This window comes from Telmatherina bonti, assembly GCF_933228915.1.
Source record: "Telmatherina bonti genome assembly, chromosome: 19".
In the NCBI taxonomy this organism is placed as follows: domain Eukaryota; kingdom Metazoa; phylum Chordata; class Actinopteri; order Atheriniformes; family Telmatherinidae; genus Telmatherina; species Telmatherina bonti.
Window position 1 is genome coordinate 6166346 of NC_136617.1, and position 18125 is coordinate 6184470.

General features: G+C 39.1%; 1 protein-coding gene across 1 annotated transcript; it reads left to right on the forward strand.

Annotated features, from left to right (window-relative positions):
• Positions 1 to 7668: 7668 nt before the first annotated feature.
• Positions 7669 to 17763, forward strand: fbxl6 (F-box and leucine-rich repeat protein 6; the record flags this gene model as incomplete). The annotated part of the gene is made up of 10 exons (XM_079258658.1): positions 7669 to 7707; positions 9138 to 9643; positions 10440 to 10598; positions 12683 to 12746; positions 13111 to 13242; positions 13983 to 14090; positions 14407 to 14520; positions 16498 to 16729; positions 17307 to 17550; positions 17634 to 17763. Exons 2-10 carry the CDS (start codon positions 9150 to 9152, stop codon positions 17761 to 17763), a joined length of 1677 nt encoding a protein of 558 aa, XP_079114784.1. The 5' UTR covers positions 7669 to 7707; positions 9138 to 9149.
• Between the last annotated feature and the right edge of the window lie 362 nt (positions 17764 to 18125).

The following is an 18125-nucleotide window of genomic DNA, read 5'->3' on the forward strand; positions in this document are numbered from 1 at the left end:
ACACACACACACACACACACACACACACACACACACACACACACACACACACACACACACACCACCCAGTATTTTTTCTACAAACAAAACAAAGTAATGAATAAAAATTAGTCTTAATGTTTGGTTCCTACATTTTCCAAGTTTTCCAAGTATTTCTAGTCTTCGTCTACGGCACAATAATAGACAGACTAAGCACTCTGTATCTCTCTGCATTCGTTTTAAAACAGTCTTTTACAGGGGTTTTTCCGGTGGCCGTTCCCAGACATGCATAAGAACTGAGCTCTGGCACTAGCCTTCGATTTCCCCCAGACTCGAGAATTAAATCCTGCAAAAATAGTGTTAACCCGCAGCAGTAATGAGTGGGGATAAAACTAAGAAAGCAAAATACGGACTACGAAACAATCCCGGCAGTGAAATGGAAAAAGAAGCGTCGGCTAACACAACGGAGCTAACATCAGAGCAACATGGCGACCACGCGGTTAGCCTAGATCTGATCCGAGGTGCCATGAGCGAGGTCATGACTGCTGAAATGGCCACTCTCCGAGCTGAGTTAAAGTATGACTTGCAAGATTTTCGCTCAGCATTTCATCAGGATATGAAAAGACAAATGGACGAGTTCACTAAAGAGGTACATCTAAAGTTGCAGGAGTCCGTTAAGCGAGTGGATCACGCTGAGGCACGCATGAAACAGATCGAGGATAACATGGCGGAAACTGAGCGATGGGATATTGGAGTGAAGGATGCACTTATTCAGCTGATGCAAAACCAACATAAACTGCAAGAGAAGGTCTCCGAGATGGAGGGGCGTGCCAGGCGCAACAATATCCGGATCTACGGAGTGGCGGAGGACTCGGAGGGCACATCTATGATTGCCTTTATTGACAATCTGATTAAAAGAGAATTTGAGAACGACCTGGGCCAGGATTATAATCTCGGCATTGAACGCGCCCACCGGGCGTTAGGTTTGAAGCCCCCCGCGACAGCCCCCCCTCGGTCTATAGTCGTCTACTTCCTCCGCTTCACCGTGAAAGAAGCAGTGCTTCGCGCTGCATGGAAGAGGCCAATACACATCAACAACAAGCAAGTGTACTTCGATCATGACTATGCATTGGATGTGCAGAAGAGAAGAAAAGAATACATCCCTATCAAAAGAGCACTGAAGGCTAAGGGGATACGTTTCCAGACCCCACTCAGCAAGATGCGCGTTTTCTTTGACTCTGGAAGCATCCTCTACAATAGTGCCACTCAAGCTGCGGATGACCTGCAGAAAAGAGGCATCGGCGTGGACCGGATCACCGTCGCGAAGACCAGCACCGCACAGGCCGTGACTGAGGAGACGCTGAAGCAACTCCTGCCATGGGAGACGCAGACTACACACCGCGAGAATTTCCACAAAAGTGTCCGAGAGAGGTTGAATCAGTTCCCCAGGACACCAGAAGATTCAACAGAAGATTCCTAAATACTGAACTGAAGAACCATACTGCGGTGAGAAATTTCCAGAACTATTCACACCTCAGGTATAATGACGTAACCCGTTTTAATTCATTATCGTTAACGGGCTAGTGCCTCTATTCTCAGATTGGAGGTCTCCATTTTTTTGTATCCCTGTTTACCCATTTTTCTTTTTTATTTTCTTTTTCCTCTCTGACATTTACCCAAACGAGGGGCCCCACCTTGTGGCCTGCCCCCTCACCTTCGTAGGACAATATTGCATCCTCCGTAGTGGAAACCCAGTTCTGTGTTCTATTGTTTTTTTGTTCAATGAGTTCATGTTTTAATGTTGTTATTTTGAGGTCAGGGGTGACATTTAGGTCTCAATTGTTTACTTATGTCTTTTAAGAAATATAACGTACTGTCATTAAATGTTAATGGGTTAAATAATCCTATTAAAAGGAGCAAATTGGTTGTAAAAATGAAAAAAGAAAAAGTAGATATAGCATACTGGCAGGAAACTCATCTGTCTAACATGGAACACGACAAACTAAAAAGAATTGGGTTCAAAAATACTTATTACTCGTCTCATAGAAGTGGAAAAAAACGAGGAGTGGCTATCTTAATCTCAAACAGAGTCAAATTTGAATTCATATCTGAATTAAGGGATAATGAAGGTAGATTTATACTAGTGAAATGTAAAATTGACCAAAAAGATGCTACGTTGTTGAACGTGTACGCACCACCTGGGAGCAGTATGGGTTTCTACAAAAAGGTGTTTGATCTCATTATCACAGAATCTCATGGGTGTTTGATTTGTGCAGGAGATTTTAATCTGTTATTAAATCCACAACTAGATACTACAAATACAGGAAGAAAGCGTACTCCTATAGAAAAACGTGTAAACAAAATGCTTTTAGACTTAGGCCTTATGGATGTGTGGAGGTCTGTGCATGGATCAGTCCCAGGATTCACATTTTATTCTGCACGCCACTCCCTCCACTCAAGGATAGATTATATTTTAATGTATAAAACTGATCTAAACAGAATAAAAGAATGCAGACTTGGTCAAAGAGACTTCTCTGACCATTCTGGAATTTACTTAAGTCTTCATTTGGATGCCAGACATAGAAACACGTTATGGAAATTAAACACTGGTATGCTAAATGATCCAGCATTTATACAGACAATGACAACAGAATTAAACCTGTATCTACAGGACAACAACAATGGGGAGACAAACCCTAGCATTGTGTGGGATGCAGCTAAAGCTGTTCTTCGCGGGAAAATAATTGCTAAATCTGCCAGGCTTAAAAAACAAAAAACTTTAGAAATGTCCCAATTGCAGGAAAGACTGAAACTTCTAGAGGAAAGGTACCTGAAAGAAAAAAGTTCCACAGTGGAACTTCAAATGAGACAGATTAAACAAGAAATAGATAGAATATTAGGTGAAGCAGTTGAAAAAAATATACGGTACATGAAGCAGAGATATTACGAGGTGGGGCCTAAAACATCTAAACTCCTAGCATGGAAGCTCAGAAAACAACGAGCTGAAAATTCAATTCATAAAATAAAAGACCCTGAAAGCCGTAAGATTGTAACTGACCCAGATAGTATTCAAAAATCATTTGAAACATATTATAAAACTTTATATAGTCAACCTGTTTTGGCTGACAAAAATATAATAAAAACCTTTTTGGATTCTTTGGACCTTCCCTCACTCGGCAGAGATGCAAATAATAAATTAATGTCATTAATAACACGTCAAGAAATTGATAAAGCCATTTCAAGTCTCAAACCGAGTAAATCTCCTGGTACAGACGGGTTCCCACCTGAATGGTACAAGAAAATGAGAGAGGGCCTAATACCCCAACTCGAGACCAGTTTTAATTATATTTTGAAAGGTGGCTCTGTACCCCCAATCTTGGAAAGAGGCCTTCATATCTGTGATTCCAAAAGAGGGAAAAGATAAAACTGACTGTAAATCATATTGACCAATAAGTGTTCTAAACACTGATTACAAATTGTACACAACTATTCTGGTGAGACAAATGGACACAGTGATGCCCTCACTGATTGATGAAGACCAAACAGGTTTTCTAAAAAACAGACAAACCCAGGACAATATTAGGAGAACTCTCCACATTATTGAACAGATTTAAAAACAGAAAATTAAATGCTATGGTTCTTAGTCTTGACGCTGAAAAAGCTTTTGATTCGGTCCGGTGGGACTTTCTATATTTAGCAATGGAAAGATTTGGATTCTGCAGTGATTTTATAAAATGTATTCAGGTGCTTTACACCTCCCCCAGTGCTAGAATCAAAATAAAAGGAAGCCTATCCAATCCCATACAGCTACAGCGCGGGTGTAGACAAGGGTGCCCTGGAAGCCCAAACTTATTTAATTTATTTATAGAACCTTTAGCACAAGCGATACGCCAGGAGACCCTATTAAAAGGTATTCAAATAGGTGGGAAGGAATACAAAGTCTGTTTATACGCAGATGATGTACTGATTACCATTACAGATCCCAGCTCTGGTTTACCAGTCCTAATGAAAATGTTACAATTATATGGTTCATATTCTGGGTATTCCCTTAACATTCATAAAACGCAGATCATGACATTTAATTTTCATCCTGAACAGGAGTTAGCGTCGAAGTATAATTTTAACTGGTACTCTGATTATATAAAATATTTGGGTGTGTGTTTACCTAAAGATTTGTCACAACTATATGATAAGAACTATAACCCTGCTACTAAAAAAATGATCAGTGACCTGGACAGCTGGAGCCTGCTTCCCCTTGACATTGGCAACAGAATACAGGCAGTCAAGATGAACATACTTCCTAAACTATTATATCTTTTTTTGTCTTTGCCAATACCCATCTCTGATAAACAGTTTAGGGAATGGAATAAACACATTTCAAGGTTTGTTTGGCTTAAAAAGAGACCAAGAGTCAAATTTTGCACATTGCAGTTGCCGAGGGAAAGAGAGGGGCAGGCCCTACCCTCTTTACGAGACTATTATGTATCATCACAGCTGAGGCCACTGGTCTGTTGGTGTAACCCATCTTATGATGCGAAATGGAAGGTAATTGAGTCGTCTCTATCTAATGTGCCAATTCAGTCAAGATCAGGCCATATTACTGCTGAAAGTGGAAACTATTTGACAACCAGCCAATGGATTAATTTGACACTTAAAATTTGGAAGTCAGAGGTAAAAAAATTGAAAGTCCAGGAGGAGGTTAAAATTCTTAGATGGCCAGCATACGATCCTGACTTCTTACCTGCTTTACAAGATACCAGATTTAAACATTGGACATTATATGGCCTAACTGCTGTTTGCACAGTATACAAGAAAGCAAATCTGATGTCTTTTGATGCTTTATGTGAGTTGTACGGTTTGGAAAAACGATTTTTTTAGATACTTACAGCTTCGCAATTATATTACTAAAAGAATACAGAATACCACTGTTGAAGAGTTTTCATTATTTGTTAACATCTTTATCAGTGCATATAAATCAGCAAGTCTCAAAAGTCTTATTAGTAAGCTATACTGTAGTTTGATCATACTTAAAACAGATTCAACAACCTACATAAAGCAAAAATGGGAAAAAGAAATGCATACTGTAATTACAGAGGACATGTAGACGGGGGCTTGGGAGATTCAGTTTTCATCCACCAACTCCAACACTTGGAGGGTTTTTTGTTGGAAAACACTTATTCGCTTTTTTATTACACCTAAACAAAAATCTAAGTTTAGTATGGGCTCTGCACACTGTTGGAGGGAATGTGGCGAAACAGCAGCGGACCACGGGCATATATTTTGGTTATGTCCAGTTATTCAACCCTTCTGGGCAGAGGTGACAAATGTAATCTCCAAAGTGCTAGGTTATAACGTTAGCTGCTCCTTCACACTACTATACCTTGGATATAGTCCAGATGAGCTGACTACAGATGATATGTATCTCCTCAAAATCCTGTCCACATCAGCAAAGAAGGCTATCACAAAATGCTGGCTAAAGAAACAGCCTCCTACAATGAGACTCTTTATTTCCATCGTTGAAAACATTAAAGTTATGGAACTCATGACTTATACTTTGCGCCTTCAACAAGACCTAGGAACAAGACGCTGGAGAAAATGGCTGAACTATGACAGTACCTAAAACAAAAAAAAGGGTTAATCTTATGTAAACATTTTTTTTGTATGTGCCAATTATTGTATTAGATACCCCCTGACCTCTTCTGTGTTTTGTTTTTCATAAATGAAAATGTTTACAAATAAAAAGTTACCAAAAAAAAAAAAAACAGTCTTTTACAGATTTAGACTGAATAAATTAAATATATTGGAAATAAGTGTCATATTTTTTAGATTAACATCGCCACCAGTCTGTAAATCTAAAGTCTCCAGCAGATAATTAAATATAATCCAAAAAATAAATGTAAACTTGACAAAAAAAGGTAAGGAAATATATGTTTGGTGGAGCATTTCTTCCCTTTAGTAATACCAGCTGGTGTTGTATTACACATGGCTGGAAAACCTGATCAATCACCTTTACAAAGAGGTAAAACTACACATAAAACTACACACAACTATCCCAGAAAATGTGACAAAACCCACTGCAATTTCTCCACCATGTTTCAATGTTAAAGACAATTCTTACCATTTATACCTCGTCGTAAGGGTGACTAATCCAGCTTTTGTATAAACACAACTACAACTGGTTTTATCAGAGGGGAGAAACAACCAGTCAAAGTTTCCTTACTTTATGTTCCACATTTACATCAGGTAGGGCAGTTGTATCATGGTTCAACTTCACTTTTAGGAATATTGCTATTACTCTAGTAGAGTCATAATTAATCTAACATAAAATCAACCATGTCTCCTGTCTCACTGAACGATAAGAAGCAAAAATAATAATCTTTTTCTAGGAACTGACATGTTACATATGAACCAGTTTCTCTCATAACATCCAACAACCACCCAAGTTTCAGTGTCGGTGTGCAAAGTTAGCACTCGGGTTCCACATTTCTTTTTTGTTTTGTTTATTTCATACATACAGGTGATAACAGGACTTTACAGTACAAAAACAAAACAAACAGAGCACCATGCTCGAAAAGGAGCAGGAAAAAGAAAATTTCTTGTAATATCTGCCCCCTTTCAAAAAAAAAAAAAAAAGAAACATAACGTACCAATAAATGGTTATTGATTTTCTTAGCGATACTCAATGAAAAGAGAAAAAAGAAATCATTGTTATAACATAGCATGCCATATGTCTTAAATTGTTCACTTTATAAATGGATAATTTCCCACATTTTAACTGTTTGTGATCATTTCCACAAATAAATAAAATTTCTCATACATGTAATTATGTACTATCACATTTACATGTACATACATGTATATACATACATGTACATGTATAAATATGCACACATGAAGCACGTACATATACACACAGACATGCAAATCCACATACATAGATTATAAATAAGTCAAAGTAATTCTGTCCTGTATGTTTGTAATGTATGTTTTTTAAGGGTATTCTTAAATTTGATAAGAGTAGGACATAACTTCATATTATCACTTAAGTTGTTCCACAGTTTAACTCCAGTGGTTGTGATACAATGGTATTTAGTTTGCGTGTTTACTTAATCTGTTTTTAGGATGCATGTACCTCGTAGTGCATATGAACTCGCCCTCATCTGAAACAATGAAAAAGATGTATAAAGTTCAGCTAGAGTTGCTTGCAACTGCAAATACGATTTTACACGAAGGAAGCGTGGAAGCTACAGTTTTAACCCTGCAATTTCAGTTTTAACCCTGCGGTTTTAGTTTTAACCCTGCAGTTTTGGTTTTAACCCTGCAGTTTTAACCCGGAGCCAAAGCTCGAAGCTAATTCTCCACTAGCTTTGTTTGCTAACGTTAGTTAGCCTCGTATTAGCATTGAGCTAATATTACCGCAGACATTAGTAGCTGCAAACAGACTGATCAGCGGTGACAATCAACACATGATCCCAATCCGAATCCTGGAACATTTCCAAATTATTAGTACACTAAAAGTAGTGAAAATAAGTTCTTACCCGGAACTTTATGACCACCGCTTCATCAGAACCACAACACGCGAGTCGTGGTGGAAGTAAGCGGCTCAGCAATTGGTCAGTTTTGAGGAAGGCGGGACATGGTTGAGATCTTGACCAATCAGAGTGGGGGAAAGCGAAATGCATTGTGGGTCTAGCTGCTGAAGCGTTTTATAAAGCAGCATCACTTCAGGTCAGAATTTTCTGCATTTTTATCTCCAAAATCACATTATCCTTGATTTTTAATGCCTGAATAATAAAATCTATAATAAATATAGCTATCTTAAAGCGGGTCGTGTTTTTAAAACTATCTTCACTAAGCGTTACTGAGTTAAGCTTGATTAACCAAACAGTGCTAAACGTTAAAATCTGTTATGTGGCTTATTATTAATATAACATGATTTTATTGTGCTAAGATATGAGGGTTATTTTAAAGCTTTATATAAAGTAATCTACAACTATCACAGTATGAGGTTTCCGTAAACAATTGAGGTTGCGCGCGCAGCTTGACAAAGAGGAAACGTGTGCGCTTGTTATAGTGTTACATGTTTTAATAACAAAGCATATCAATAAAGCTTATTTAGGCCACAATTTCAACTTTCTGATAGTTATTTCATTAGAAATGGAGATATTTGGACGGACTTAACTAATCCAATGGTATTATATCCATCATGTTATAAAGGCTGAAAGTATTAAGGCATATTTAACAAATAAACCTTATAAATAATGTGTAGACTGATTATTGCTGTTGTATTAACAGTTGTATCAACTGTCTCAAATATCTCCTTTACTCTTAAAGATTATATTTCCCGATATAAAGTCATAAAAATCAGGATATATTCTCTAAAATGTCATGTAATAAAGACTTTAAAGCCAATTAGCAGTCCTGCTAGCCTACTATTTGAATGCAGCACAAGCTTAGTCAGCGCTAACTAAATGTTGACTATAAGGTGCTCTTTGAGCATTTTTAAAGTTTATTTTCATCTACAGTGTGACAATCCTAACTGCGTCAATGTGTAGTCCATAAAAACATAAATTAAAACTAAATATAGCGTGGTTTCCCTACTTTACCTTAAAACTAAATGTAGTTGCAGCATATAACCAGATTAACACTGCTAACTTACAACCTGCTTACAAATCTCTTCTAAAAATGTACATCCATATATTTTTTAAAGTATAAATAATTATTAAACTACTTTAAAATTTATTCCAGACTGTGGATACTGGTGATCCATGCAGGTCCCATTAGAGGTGGCTAACGTCATCCTGGAAGCATTTCTAGGTCTGCAACTCTCTCGCTTTAACATTTCCAGCATCTTTAAAGATAAAGCTGTGAAGATCGAATAAGCACCACTGGACCACCACGCCCTCGTAATTATTACTTACAACCATTACTTATATCCTGCATCTACAGATACTCATATGGTGCAGGTTTATAGGAGTATCATATTGTGTCTAATTTGAGTAGTTCTGATTGAATCTCATGTATAAATACAGAAAAGCATGTGGCATGGCAACCTCATCCTTTAATACGATAAAAGTCTGTGAAATAACTAAATGATCTGCTGTCTCTCCTCAGATGTGGATAATAATGTCTGTTTTTCTTCTTCTGGTAAACTTAAGGTTGCATCAGTGATGGAGGCTTCTGAAGCTCCATCCCAAAATGAAAGAAAAGATGAAGCTGTGCCATCAGGGCAAGGAGATGGAGGACCAGAGTCCAAGAAAGCCTCTTCTAAAAGGACTGCAGATGCAAAAGCAAAGAAAGCAAAGAAAGCCCGAGTCTCCCGGCCGGCCAAACCCGACTACGTCGTCCATCAAGGGGAAGACATGCTTCTTGTTATATCCAACTCTGCTCCAGCCTGGATTATCAGAAAGAAAAAGGGAAGCCAAAAGAAGAAGGTTGCTAAAGGAAAGTTGAAATCCAGTTTAGTGAAGAAGAAAAGAAAGATAATTCGTTCCAAACCTAGACTGGAAAACAAAGCGGTTAAAGTGAAAGAAGAGGAGACAAACTTATCCATCCCTCTGCAGAAAGATGATCAGAGATGGGGCCAAAACCTCCCGGAGGAGGTCCTGGTCAACATCTTTCAGATGGTTGTTGATCAAGATTGTGCTGTGCCGTTCCTGTGCAGGTATTCTAGCTGTTTCCTCCCTCCAGAGTCAGGATTTCAGCTGTTTTTAGAGGTTTAACATCATTATTTCTGCATACTGCACACATAAGCACAAATATGCAAAAATAATTTCTCTGACCGTAAAAACCCTAACCTTCAACTAATACAATACAAAATCAACCAGAGAGTGCACTACACAGGTGAGAAATTACATAACATGGGTTTTTCTGTATCAGATCGATGCAATCATTGTACACAACACACTACTGGCAGTTATAAGCATGTTTTCTGGTTTTACACACCTGCTGGACAACTTTGGACACAAGTTACAGATCATCTATCTCATATATTAGGCTGCCATGTCCCTCTGTCCCCACAACTCTGCCTCACATTAAGATGATGCTGTTTACAGCACTGCTGGTCGCCAAGACAACGATCCTCCCGCACTGGAAAACAAGAAATCACTTGAATCTCACCGTCTGGAAGAACCTGGTAACAGAGCAGATCTCTCTGGGAAATGTCTGCCTTAATGAAACACTCCTCGTTTCTGTAAGACTTGGTCCCATTCAGAAGCAAATTCATGCTGAACTCTTGACAAAACCAGCCTACAGTATCCCCAAAGCTTTAGCATACACACACACACACACACACACACAGAGTTTATTTTCTTATTTTCTTATTCACTTTCCTTTCTTTCCCATTAATTCTTGGATCACCCTGTCATTTAATTTAGTTTGTTTTGTCCTTGTTTTTTGTCTTATGTCTTTTGTCAAAAAAAAAAAAGGTTAAACATCATGTTTCTTCTTTTGTGGTGAAGAGCCGGCCGAGTGTGTCGTCTGTGGAACGCTGCCGCCTCCAGTCCGGTCCTGTGGCGCAGGGTGACTCTGGGTCACTGCTGGATCACTCCAGACAAGAATCAGCTGCCTAAAACTGAGACCAAGGTCAAGAACACGGTGAACTGGCTGGCTCAGAACAGGTCTGCATCGCAAGCCTTTTATCCTGCTTTCACAAAAATACAAAAATCAGCTCTGAGTTTAACCTCTGACAACCAAAACCCTCAGGGGCTGCAGAACCACACACCCAGTTTCACCGGTGTCACATCAGGTCAGTCATGTAAATATAGATGTGTGGTGTCCAGAGGAAGTCCAGGATCTCATGCAAACAGACAAACAACACCTCTTCTAAAAGCTCACATTAAACAGACTAAAAGAAAATTGAACAATTCAGAAGCAAAAAAAGGCCAAATTTTGCTTCACGTTTAAAAACACCAAATTCTGTGTTAATTTTCCGTCTTTCCAACAAAACCACCAGGATAAAGCTGCTTTTAGTAAAACAACTATGTTTCCCAGTGTGCTTTGGCAGGAGTTTCCCTGCAAAACATCAGTTTTCTGCCGCGTTAAATGGCTTGGATGGACGACTACAGGTGTTTATCATTCTGAATCACAAACATTTCCCCCATCTGTTGCTGATTGGTCTGACTGATGTAAACATGACAACATCAGCATCATTCTGCCGTGTTACACTATAATAAGGTATCAATCATACCAATTGGCCAATCATAGCCTCCTTTATTTTTAGCCTGGCAAGCCAGACTCACTCGCTGGACCAGCGCAGAGTCTGGGGACTCAGCGGATTTCTAGGGCGGGACAATCCAATCAGAAAAATGGCGGACGTGACGTCAGTAAAGCCTACAATGTCTGGAGGTGTTCAATAGAGCGGACGCAACAGAAGAAAATAAACATGGCGTGCAGTACGGAAGACGTAAATGATCTTTGCTGTAAGAACCTGAAGCTACACGGCGTTGTTGGCAATTTTTTGAAGTGAGTCGTAAATCAGAAACTAATATTTTTTTACGGCAGAAACAAACTCCTGCTACGTCCGTGCACCATCTTGAATGTTTTGACGAAAACGTGGTGATGCAAGGCAAGAGGCAAGAGTCTCCTCAGATCAACCAATCAGAGTAGCCGGTTTGTTTCAGACCAATGGGGAGGGACTCCAGACTGGGTCGCTCTGAGTCTGAGTCTGCTGAGTCACTGAGTCTGCTCCCACAAGTCTTCGCTTTGATACCATGATGGTTTATGAAGAGTTTATAATCACAATAATCATTTATTGTTGTGTTTCACTTTTAAGCAGAAACCACAGAAAGACCCTTTGGATGTAACGGGGTAATTCAGGCAGAGCGACATGAAGCATATCTCCATCTTTTCTTTTAGCTAATTGCAGCGTTTCTGCTGAGAAATTTTGCCATCATGGTGTTACCGGTGGTAAACCAGTGGTTAATACATTACTCTGTGTAGGTGATAGCCTAACCAGTGCCAACGTTATTCTTACAGTAGCGTTAAGACCATAGACTGGATATAAAAGATGGGCGGAGCCTCCGTGACGTCACCCGTAGATTTCTGAAGAGCTGAATTGAAGCTCGGTGGGCGGTTCCTACCATCACCATCTTGGGAGGGGCATGCGCGTCGTCTCACCCGGAAAATACAAATATGGGCAAAGAGGTGGAGCTGAGAGGGGGGCTGTGAGCGTCATGGTGGATGTAAATATGCCGAACTTCAAGATTAAATTACTTTTAAACGGGCGAGTTAGAAAAAAATTCACTCCCCCCACAGTTGTCATGAAGGTAAACCTGACCTATTAAACCTAAAATGGATTTTTGAACCAGGCTGTAAACATGTTTATTTCTGCTGACAGTTTTCCTCTCGCCCGACGTGTAGACAGGAATGGACTAAGTGATGATTTAAAATTACGTAATAATATTATCCAGTTTAAAAAAATGTACAAGAAATTGTTATTTGATAAATATAAAAAAGAAAAAAATCCATAATTTATATTGCTGCTTTAAATTTTGCCTTCTGACTGATGACTTTCAGGATGTAAAGGTTGCCATATATGTGTAAATTAAATACTGTAAATAAGGAGGAGTATTTAAATAAGCCTTGGGCTTCCTTCTGCTCCTTCTCAAACAAGGTATAATGTTACACAAATGTGCATCCTTGTTTTGTGCTGTGTATGTGTTTAAGATAAATAAATAAAAAAAACGTAACATTTCTTCTCTAGATTCTCTCAGCTGCGAGACTTTTCTCTCTGTCACTGGAAGAAGAATGTTGATTTCACACTGGAGGTAAAGTTACGGATGACATGATCCATTCATTCATTGAGTCTTACTGAAGGATGTGAACTTGATCTTTGACACAAACTTTGTATTAAAAACCTTTTTTTTTTTTTACCTGTCCTGTCCAGAATGATGACAGAATGATGGTTTAACTGAACAAAAATTTACTCTTCCTTTTGGATATGAGGCTCGCCTTGATTCTTAAATTTTATTCTTTATTTTATTATATATATATCACACTTGTGTTTTTTGTAACTGGAAATAACTGCTAGTTTGGAGTGAGCTGGGCAAACACTGCAAGCCTTCCCAGGAGAGAAAGTTTAATCTTTTTTAAGTAAAATGTTCTGTTTGTTTGTTTTGTGTTGTTGTTCAGGTTGTTTCTCAGTTCTGCCCTCATCTGAGCTCCATCAAGCTGTCGTACTGCTCAGGTCTGACGGCGAGTGCTTTCCACAGCCTCGGTCTGCACAGCCGCTCGCTGCACACCATCAACCTCCAGTATTCAGAGGTACAGACGTGATTTAAAGTCAGTTCACCATGAGTTTGGGTTTGTTTGAGCTTCTCTGTGCAGTAGAATACATTTTCTTATTAGATCATAGATGGGTGTAGCTTCAGTAACGTCTTCCATAGGTTTCTAAAGAGCTGAAACGGAGCCTGGTGGGCAGTTCCCTCCGTCGCCATCTTGGCAACATCACGCATGTCGTCACTCTGGCAAAATATAAAAAAGGCAAAAAGTAGAGCTGAGAGGGGGGGCTGTGAGTGTGGGGGTGGTGATTGACATCTATCAAACTCAAAGCTGCATGTAGCTAAGCGTTAACCTGGAGCTAACATGAGCTAACAGGAGCTAAGCAGCTAGTGGATTTAGCTGGTTAGCTCCTGTTATATTAGTAGCTATTGTGGATTTTTCATTTTCCTAAATGGAAGGGTATGAATATATTTGAGGACGACTATGTACTTTAGGAAAGGAATCATGCTGTCTACACCCCTGCTGACTCATGTGCAGCGCCTTCATTGAAAATTAGTGCATGCACCCAGCTGTTGTGTTTCTATCAATGCCAGCTGACGTCAGATCGGATAACCCTTTGTGTGTGCTGTGACTACAGCAGTCATTTGACGAAGAACTGAACACATTCACATTCTGCACAGAAGCAAAACATTTGCAATTTTTTTTGTTTTGGTTTGTTTTATTGACAAAACTAAAGTATAAAACTGCTTACTAGAATTTGTAAAATAAGGGTTCTGTTGTAGTTTCAGGTGGAAGGATTACTGGAGTACCTTGAACATCATGGAAGCCAGATCAAGCAAATCTTGTTCTCTCATGGACCAAAGAATGAGAAACTGCTGACAGCTTTTGTTGTAAACCCAATTTATTTTTAACATTCTTCTAAAGCCCATTTCGCACAGGAGATATTTAACATTAACATGTCCATCTTCCTGGGACCTTATGTATTAATGAACAGTCAGACTTTAGCCATTGGCTAATTTCCATCTGTTGTTCCTGGTCAGGTTGATGTTATTTACAACGTAACGTTTTAAACATAGTATTATTTACAGTCAGTTCACCATGCAGATTTGTGTTAGTTTGAGCTTCATATTACCATAACAAACAGCTGAAGGTGTCCAAATTAGTTTTTTTACACGGAAATGTTTGGGTTTTTTTTTTTTTTTACAGAAAGGGTGCTGTCCTGATTTGGAGTTGTTGGAGATCAACACGAAGCTCGACAGTAAAAACTGTGAACTTCCTGTAAGCATCACAGCACTACAGGCGGTCTGTCCTAAACTCAAGGTAAAAACAAATGTACTTGTTTTCCTGCTTTGTTTCATCTGTCTCTGCAGTTTCTCTCTTTTTTTTTATACCAGAGGAGTAGTTTGTAACGCAAAACAGACTCACCCAAGTAAACTATAAGTGGTTTAGCAGCTACAAGCAGTTAATCAACTAACAGTTAGCTGCTACAAGCAGTTAGCAGCTACAAGCAGTTAATCAACTTCTAACAGTTAGCTGCTACAAGCAGTTAGCAGCTACAAGCAGTTAATCAACTTCTAACAGTTAGCTGCTACAAGCAGTTAGCAGCTACAAGCAGTTAATCAACTTCTAACAGTTAGCTGCTACAAGCAGTTAGCAGCTACAAGCAGTTAATCAACTTCTAACAGTTAGCTGCTACAAGCAGTTAGCAGCTACAAGCAGTTAATCAACTTCTAACAGTTAGCTGCTACAAGCAGTTAGCAGCTATAAGCAGTTAATCAACTTCTAACAGTTAGCTGCTACAAGCAGTTAGCAGCAATAAGCAGTTTAGCCGGTTTTAGAAGTTTAGCTGTTACGAGCAGTTTAGCTGCTACTAGAAGTAGGGCCCGACCGATATGGATTTTTTTCATACCGATACCGATATAAAGACTTTAGAGCAGGCCGATAGCCGATCTAATGGCCGATAAATCCATCCACCAGAAAAAAATTTAAAAATATTACTCAAAGCTAAAACACTACATTCTCAGCTCATTCTTAAACTCATGTCTACCTGTTAGACACCATGAACTATCTGAATTATTCACTGATTTAAAACAAATGTAAATATGGTTTCCTTATTCCACAGTGCCAACACACCGTCACTGTTTTATCAGCTGACCTCTTTCCTTCTTCATCGTGTCTGACAGGGAAACCAAAGTGTTCCCATGCAGGGGATTTGAATGAACTGGGGTGTTCAAGTTCCTCCGCTCGCCATGACCACACTGCACTTGTGTGGAACGATTTTACACGCAGCTTTCTTTTTTTTTTTTTTCATATCAATCCGCGGATCACGTGTGTGCCGAACTGTAGATATTGATCCGAACGGATCGCGGATCAATGATGATCCGTTGCACCACTAATAATGATAAGTATTCAGAAGTTGTGTAAATGGCACACAGCCACCAACTTTCACACACGTTCACGAAGCACTGCATTCTTTGCTGCAGCGCAGCCACGAGGCACCCAATGACAAGTTTGTAGAGATTGTAAGAGTGAAAACATAACTGTGTTTGTTTATTTAACATTTCAACTTACCAGTGACAAAATATAAAATGCTGGTGAGCAGACTTCACTTTACTTGGCTCAGCTGCTATCTGTTTCACCGTCCGGTTTGCTTTGTCTCGGCTTCCATGGTAGGCAGCCATGAGCAAGGATGACCCCGCCCCCGCTACTTATCCAGCAGATGGATAAGTAGCGGATAAGCAATTTATCAACTTCAAGCAGTTAGCTGCTACTAGCACTTAGAAGCCACAAGCAGTTTATCAACTTCTAGCAGTTAGCTGCTACTAGAACTTAGCAGCTACAAGCAGTTAGCACCTATAAGCAGTTTAGCTGCTACGAGCAGTGTAGCCACACAACCGAAACAGCAGTCACTTTGTCATGTTTGCTGCCATTGCACCATATTAGCAGCCTTGAAAAAATAAGCAAATGTTTTGCTTGGGTTCAAATTACACCGTGGTATTCAGTTTCAAAGTCAGATGCACGTACATTTTATTTATATATATATATATATATATATATATATATATATATACATATATATATATATATATGTATGTATAATTAAACATAGGTGTCAAAGATATGGTTACTGCCCAAATCATTCTACTGCTGTGAAAATTTTGATTGAGACTAAATGAAAAGATATATTTTGATCTTTTTCTTGCCATATTACCCAGCCCTTTCATTCAGGTTTTGTGTAATAAAGCATTAAAACTCCTGACACTGATTTAGTTTGCATTGTTTATTTACCTCCTTCAGACCTTCCGGATGCTGAATGTCAGGCCTCGGCCTAAGAATGTGCGAAACATGGTGAGCGCAGAGTCAGGCTTCCCGTTACTGGAAGAGTTTTGTATCGCGTCCGCATCTTATTCCTACTTGAACGACAAAGACCTGATGGACATTCTCTTCGGCTCCACCAAACTGCGAGTGCTGGACCTACGAGGCTGTTCACGAATCACACCATCTGGCCTTGCAGCATTGCCCTGTCCTGGTAGGAAACACGGCACTTATAGTCTTACTTTGGGAAAAAGTTAGATTTTTTTAATTCAATAAAAGTGGACATATATTAACAAATAATGAGAATGATAACTCATCCAAATAAGTGTCATCAATAAGAATCAGGCATATATTGATCTCATTCTCAGTCATCCAGGTCATGATAATCCAGAAGCAACCCTTCAGGTTAGATAGATAGATAGATAGATTGGAACACAAGCTGTGTTTTCATAACCGATGGAATTACACAAAATCTAAACACTGCAATAAAAACCGGTATTAAAAACACCTACATTTTAAAAAAACATCTCAAATTTCAAAAACTTTTTATGCTCTCATGAGATGGTTTGAAATGCAGATGTGACAATCAGGGCAACATTGAAAACATGCAGGACCACAGAGTCAATGTGACTACCCTTAACCCCCAGAGCGATCATTTCCATTTTTTATAGGGTAATTTAAGGCAAGGCAGGTTTAGAGACATTAGAATCCTTAACTAGGCAAATATATTATTGTAACTATGTGATGTTCTAAGATTGTTTCCTAATCACTGTCTCTTTCTTTGGTGTCAGACCTGGAGTGTCTGTTCTGGGGACAGTACTATAACAGCTTTATGGTGTCGTCTTTCCCGAAGAAGGGACTTCCAATGGTCACCCAGAAGTGGGGTCAAACACTGCAGCAGCTTGACATTGCAAACCAGCTCTTCACCGAGGAGGACTTAGAGTTAGGGATGAGTTTTCTAGCTCAACAGGCCAAGGCGGACACGCTACGCTCCCTCAACCTCAGCGGGACTAGGATCACACCACAAGCCCTTAGGTTAGAGCTATCCTTTTGACCTTGCAGAAATAAGCAAGTGAAGTGTTTGAAACCTTCAGTCTCACTTGGGATTTATTTTACAGGTCAGTCATTGGACAACAGATCGCTCTGGACTACCTCAACCTTTCGTCCTGCCGCTATCTTCCAAGAGGAATGAAAAAAATATACCGCAGTCAAGAAGAAATCTGCCAGCTGCTGGACAAGCTGGAATAAGTCTTATTGTTTGATTCCAGAAATCATGCATAACCCATTTGTCAGCATCTCAATTTATGATTTTGTAAATGATAATGTTTCATGAATGTGGAGATTTTACCCTCATGTTACTTTCTAAATGTTAAACAGTTGTTTGGAATCTAACACTACCTTCCTACCTTTGCATAATCTTACATACAAACGTTTCTTTTTGTACATTTGGACTTGAATTTGGACTGAATTATTTTGTGTAATTTATATGTTTTGGGTTTTTTTTACACCAGAAACAACAAAACATATCAAACGCAGACTCTTATTTTGTCAACCAGATGGTGCTCTAGAGTTTACTCATGAAAAACCCTTACAAAGTTAGTTGATGGAAG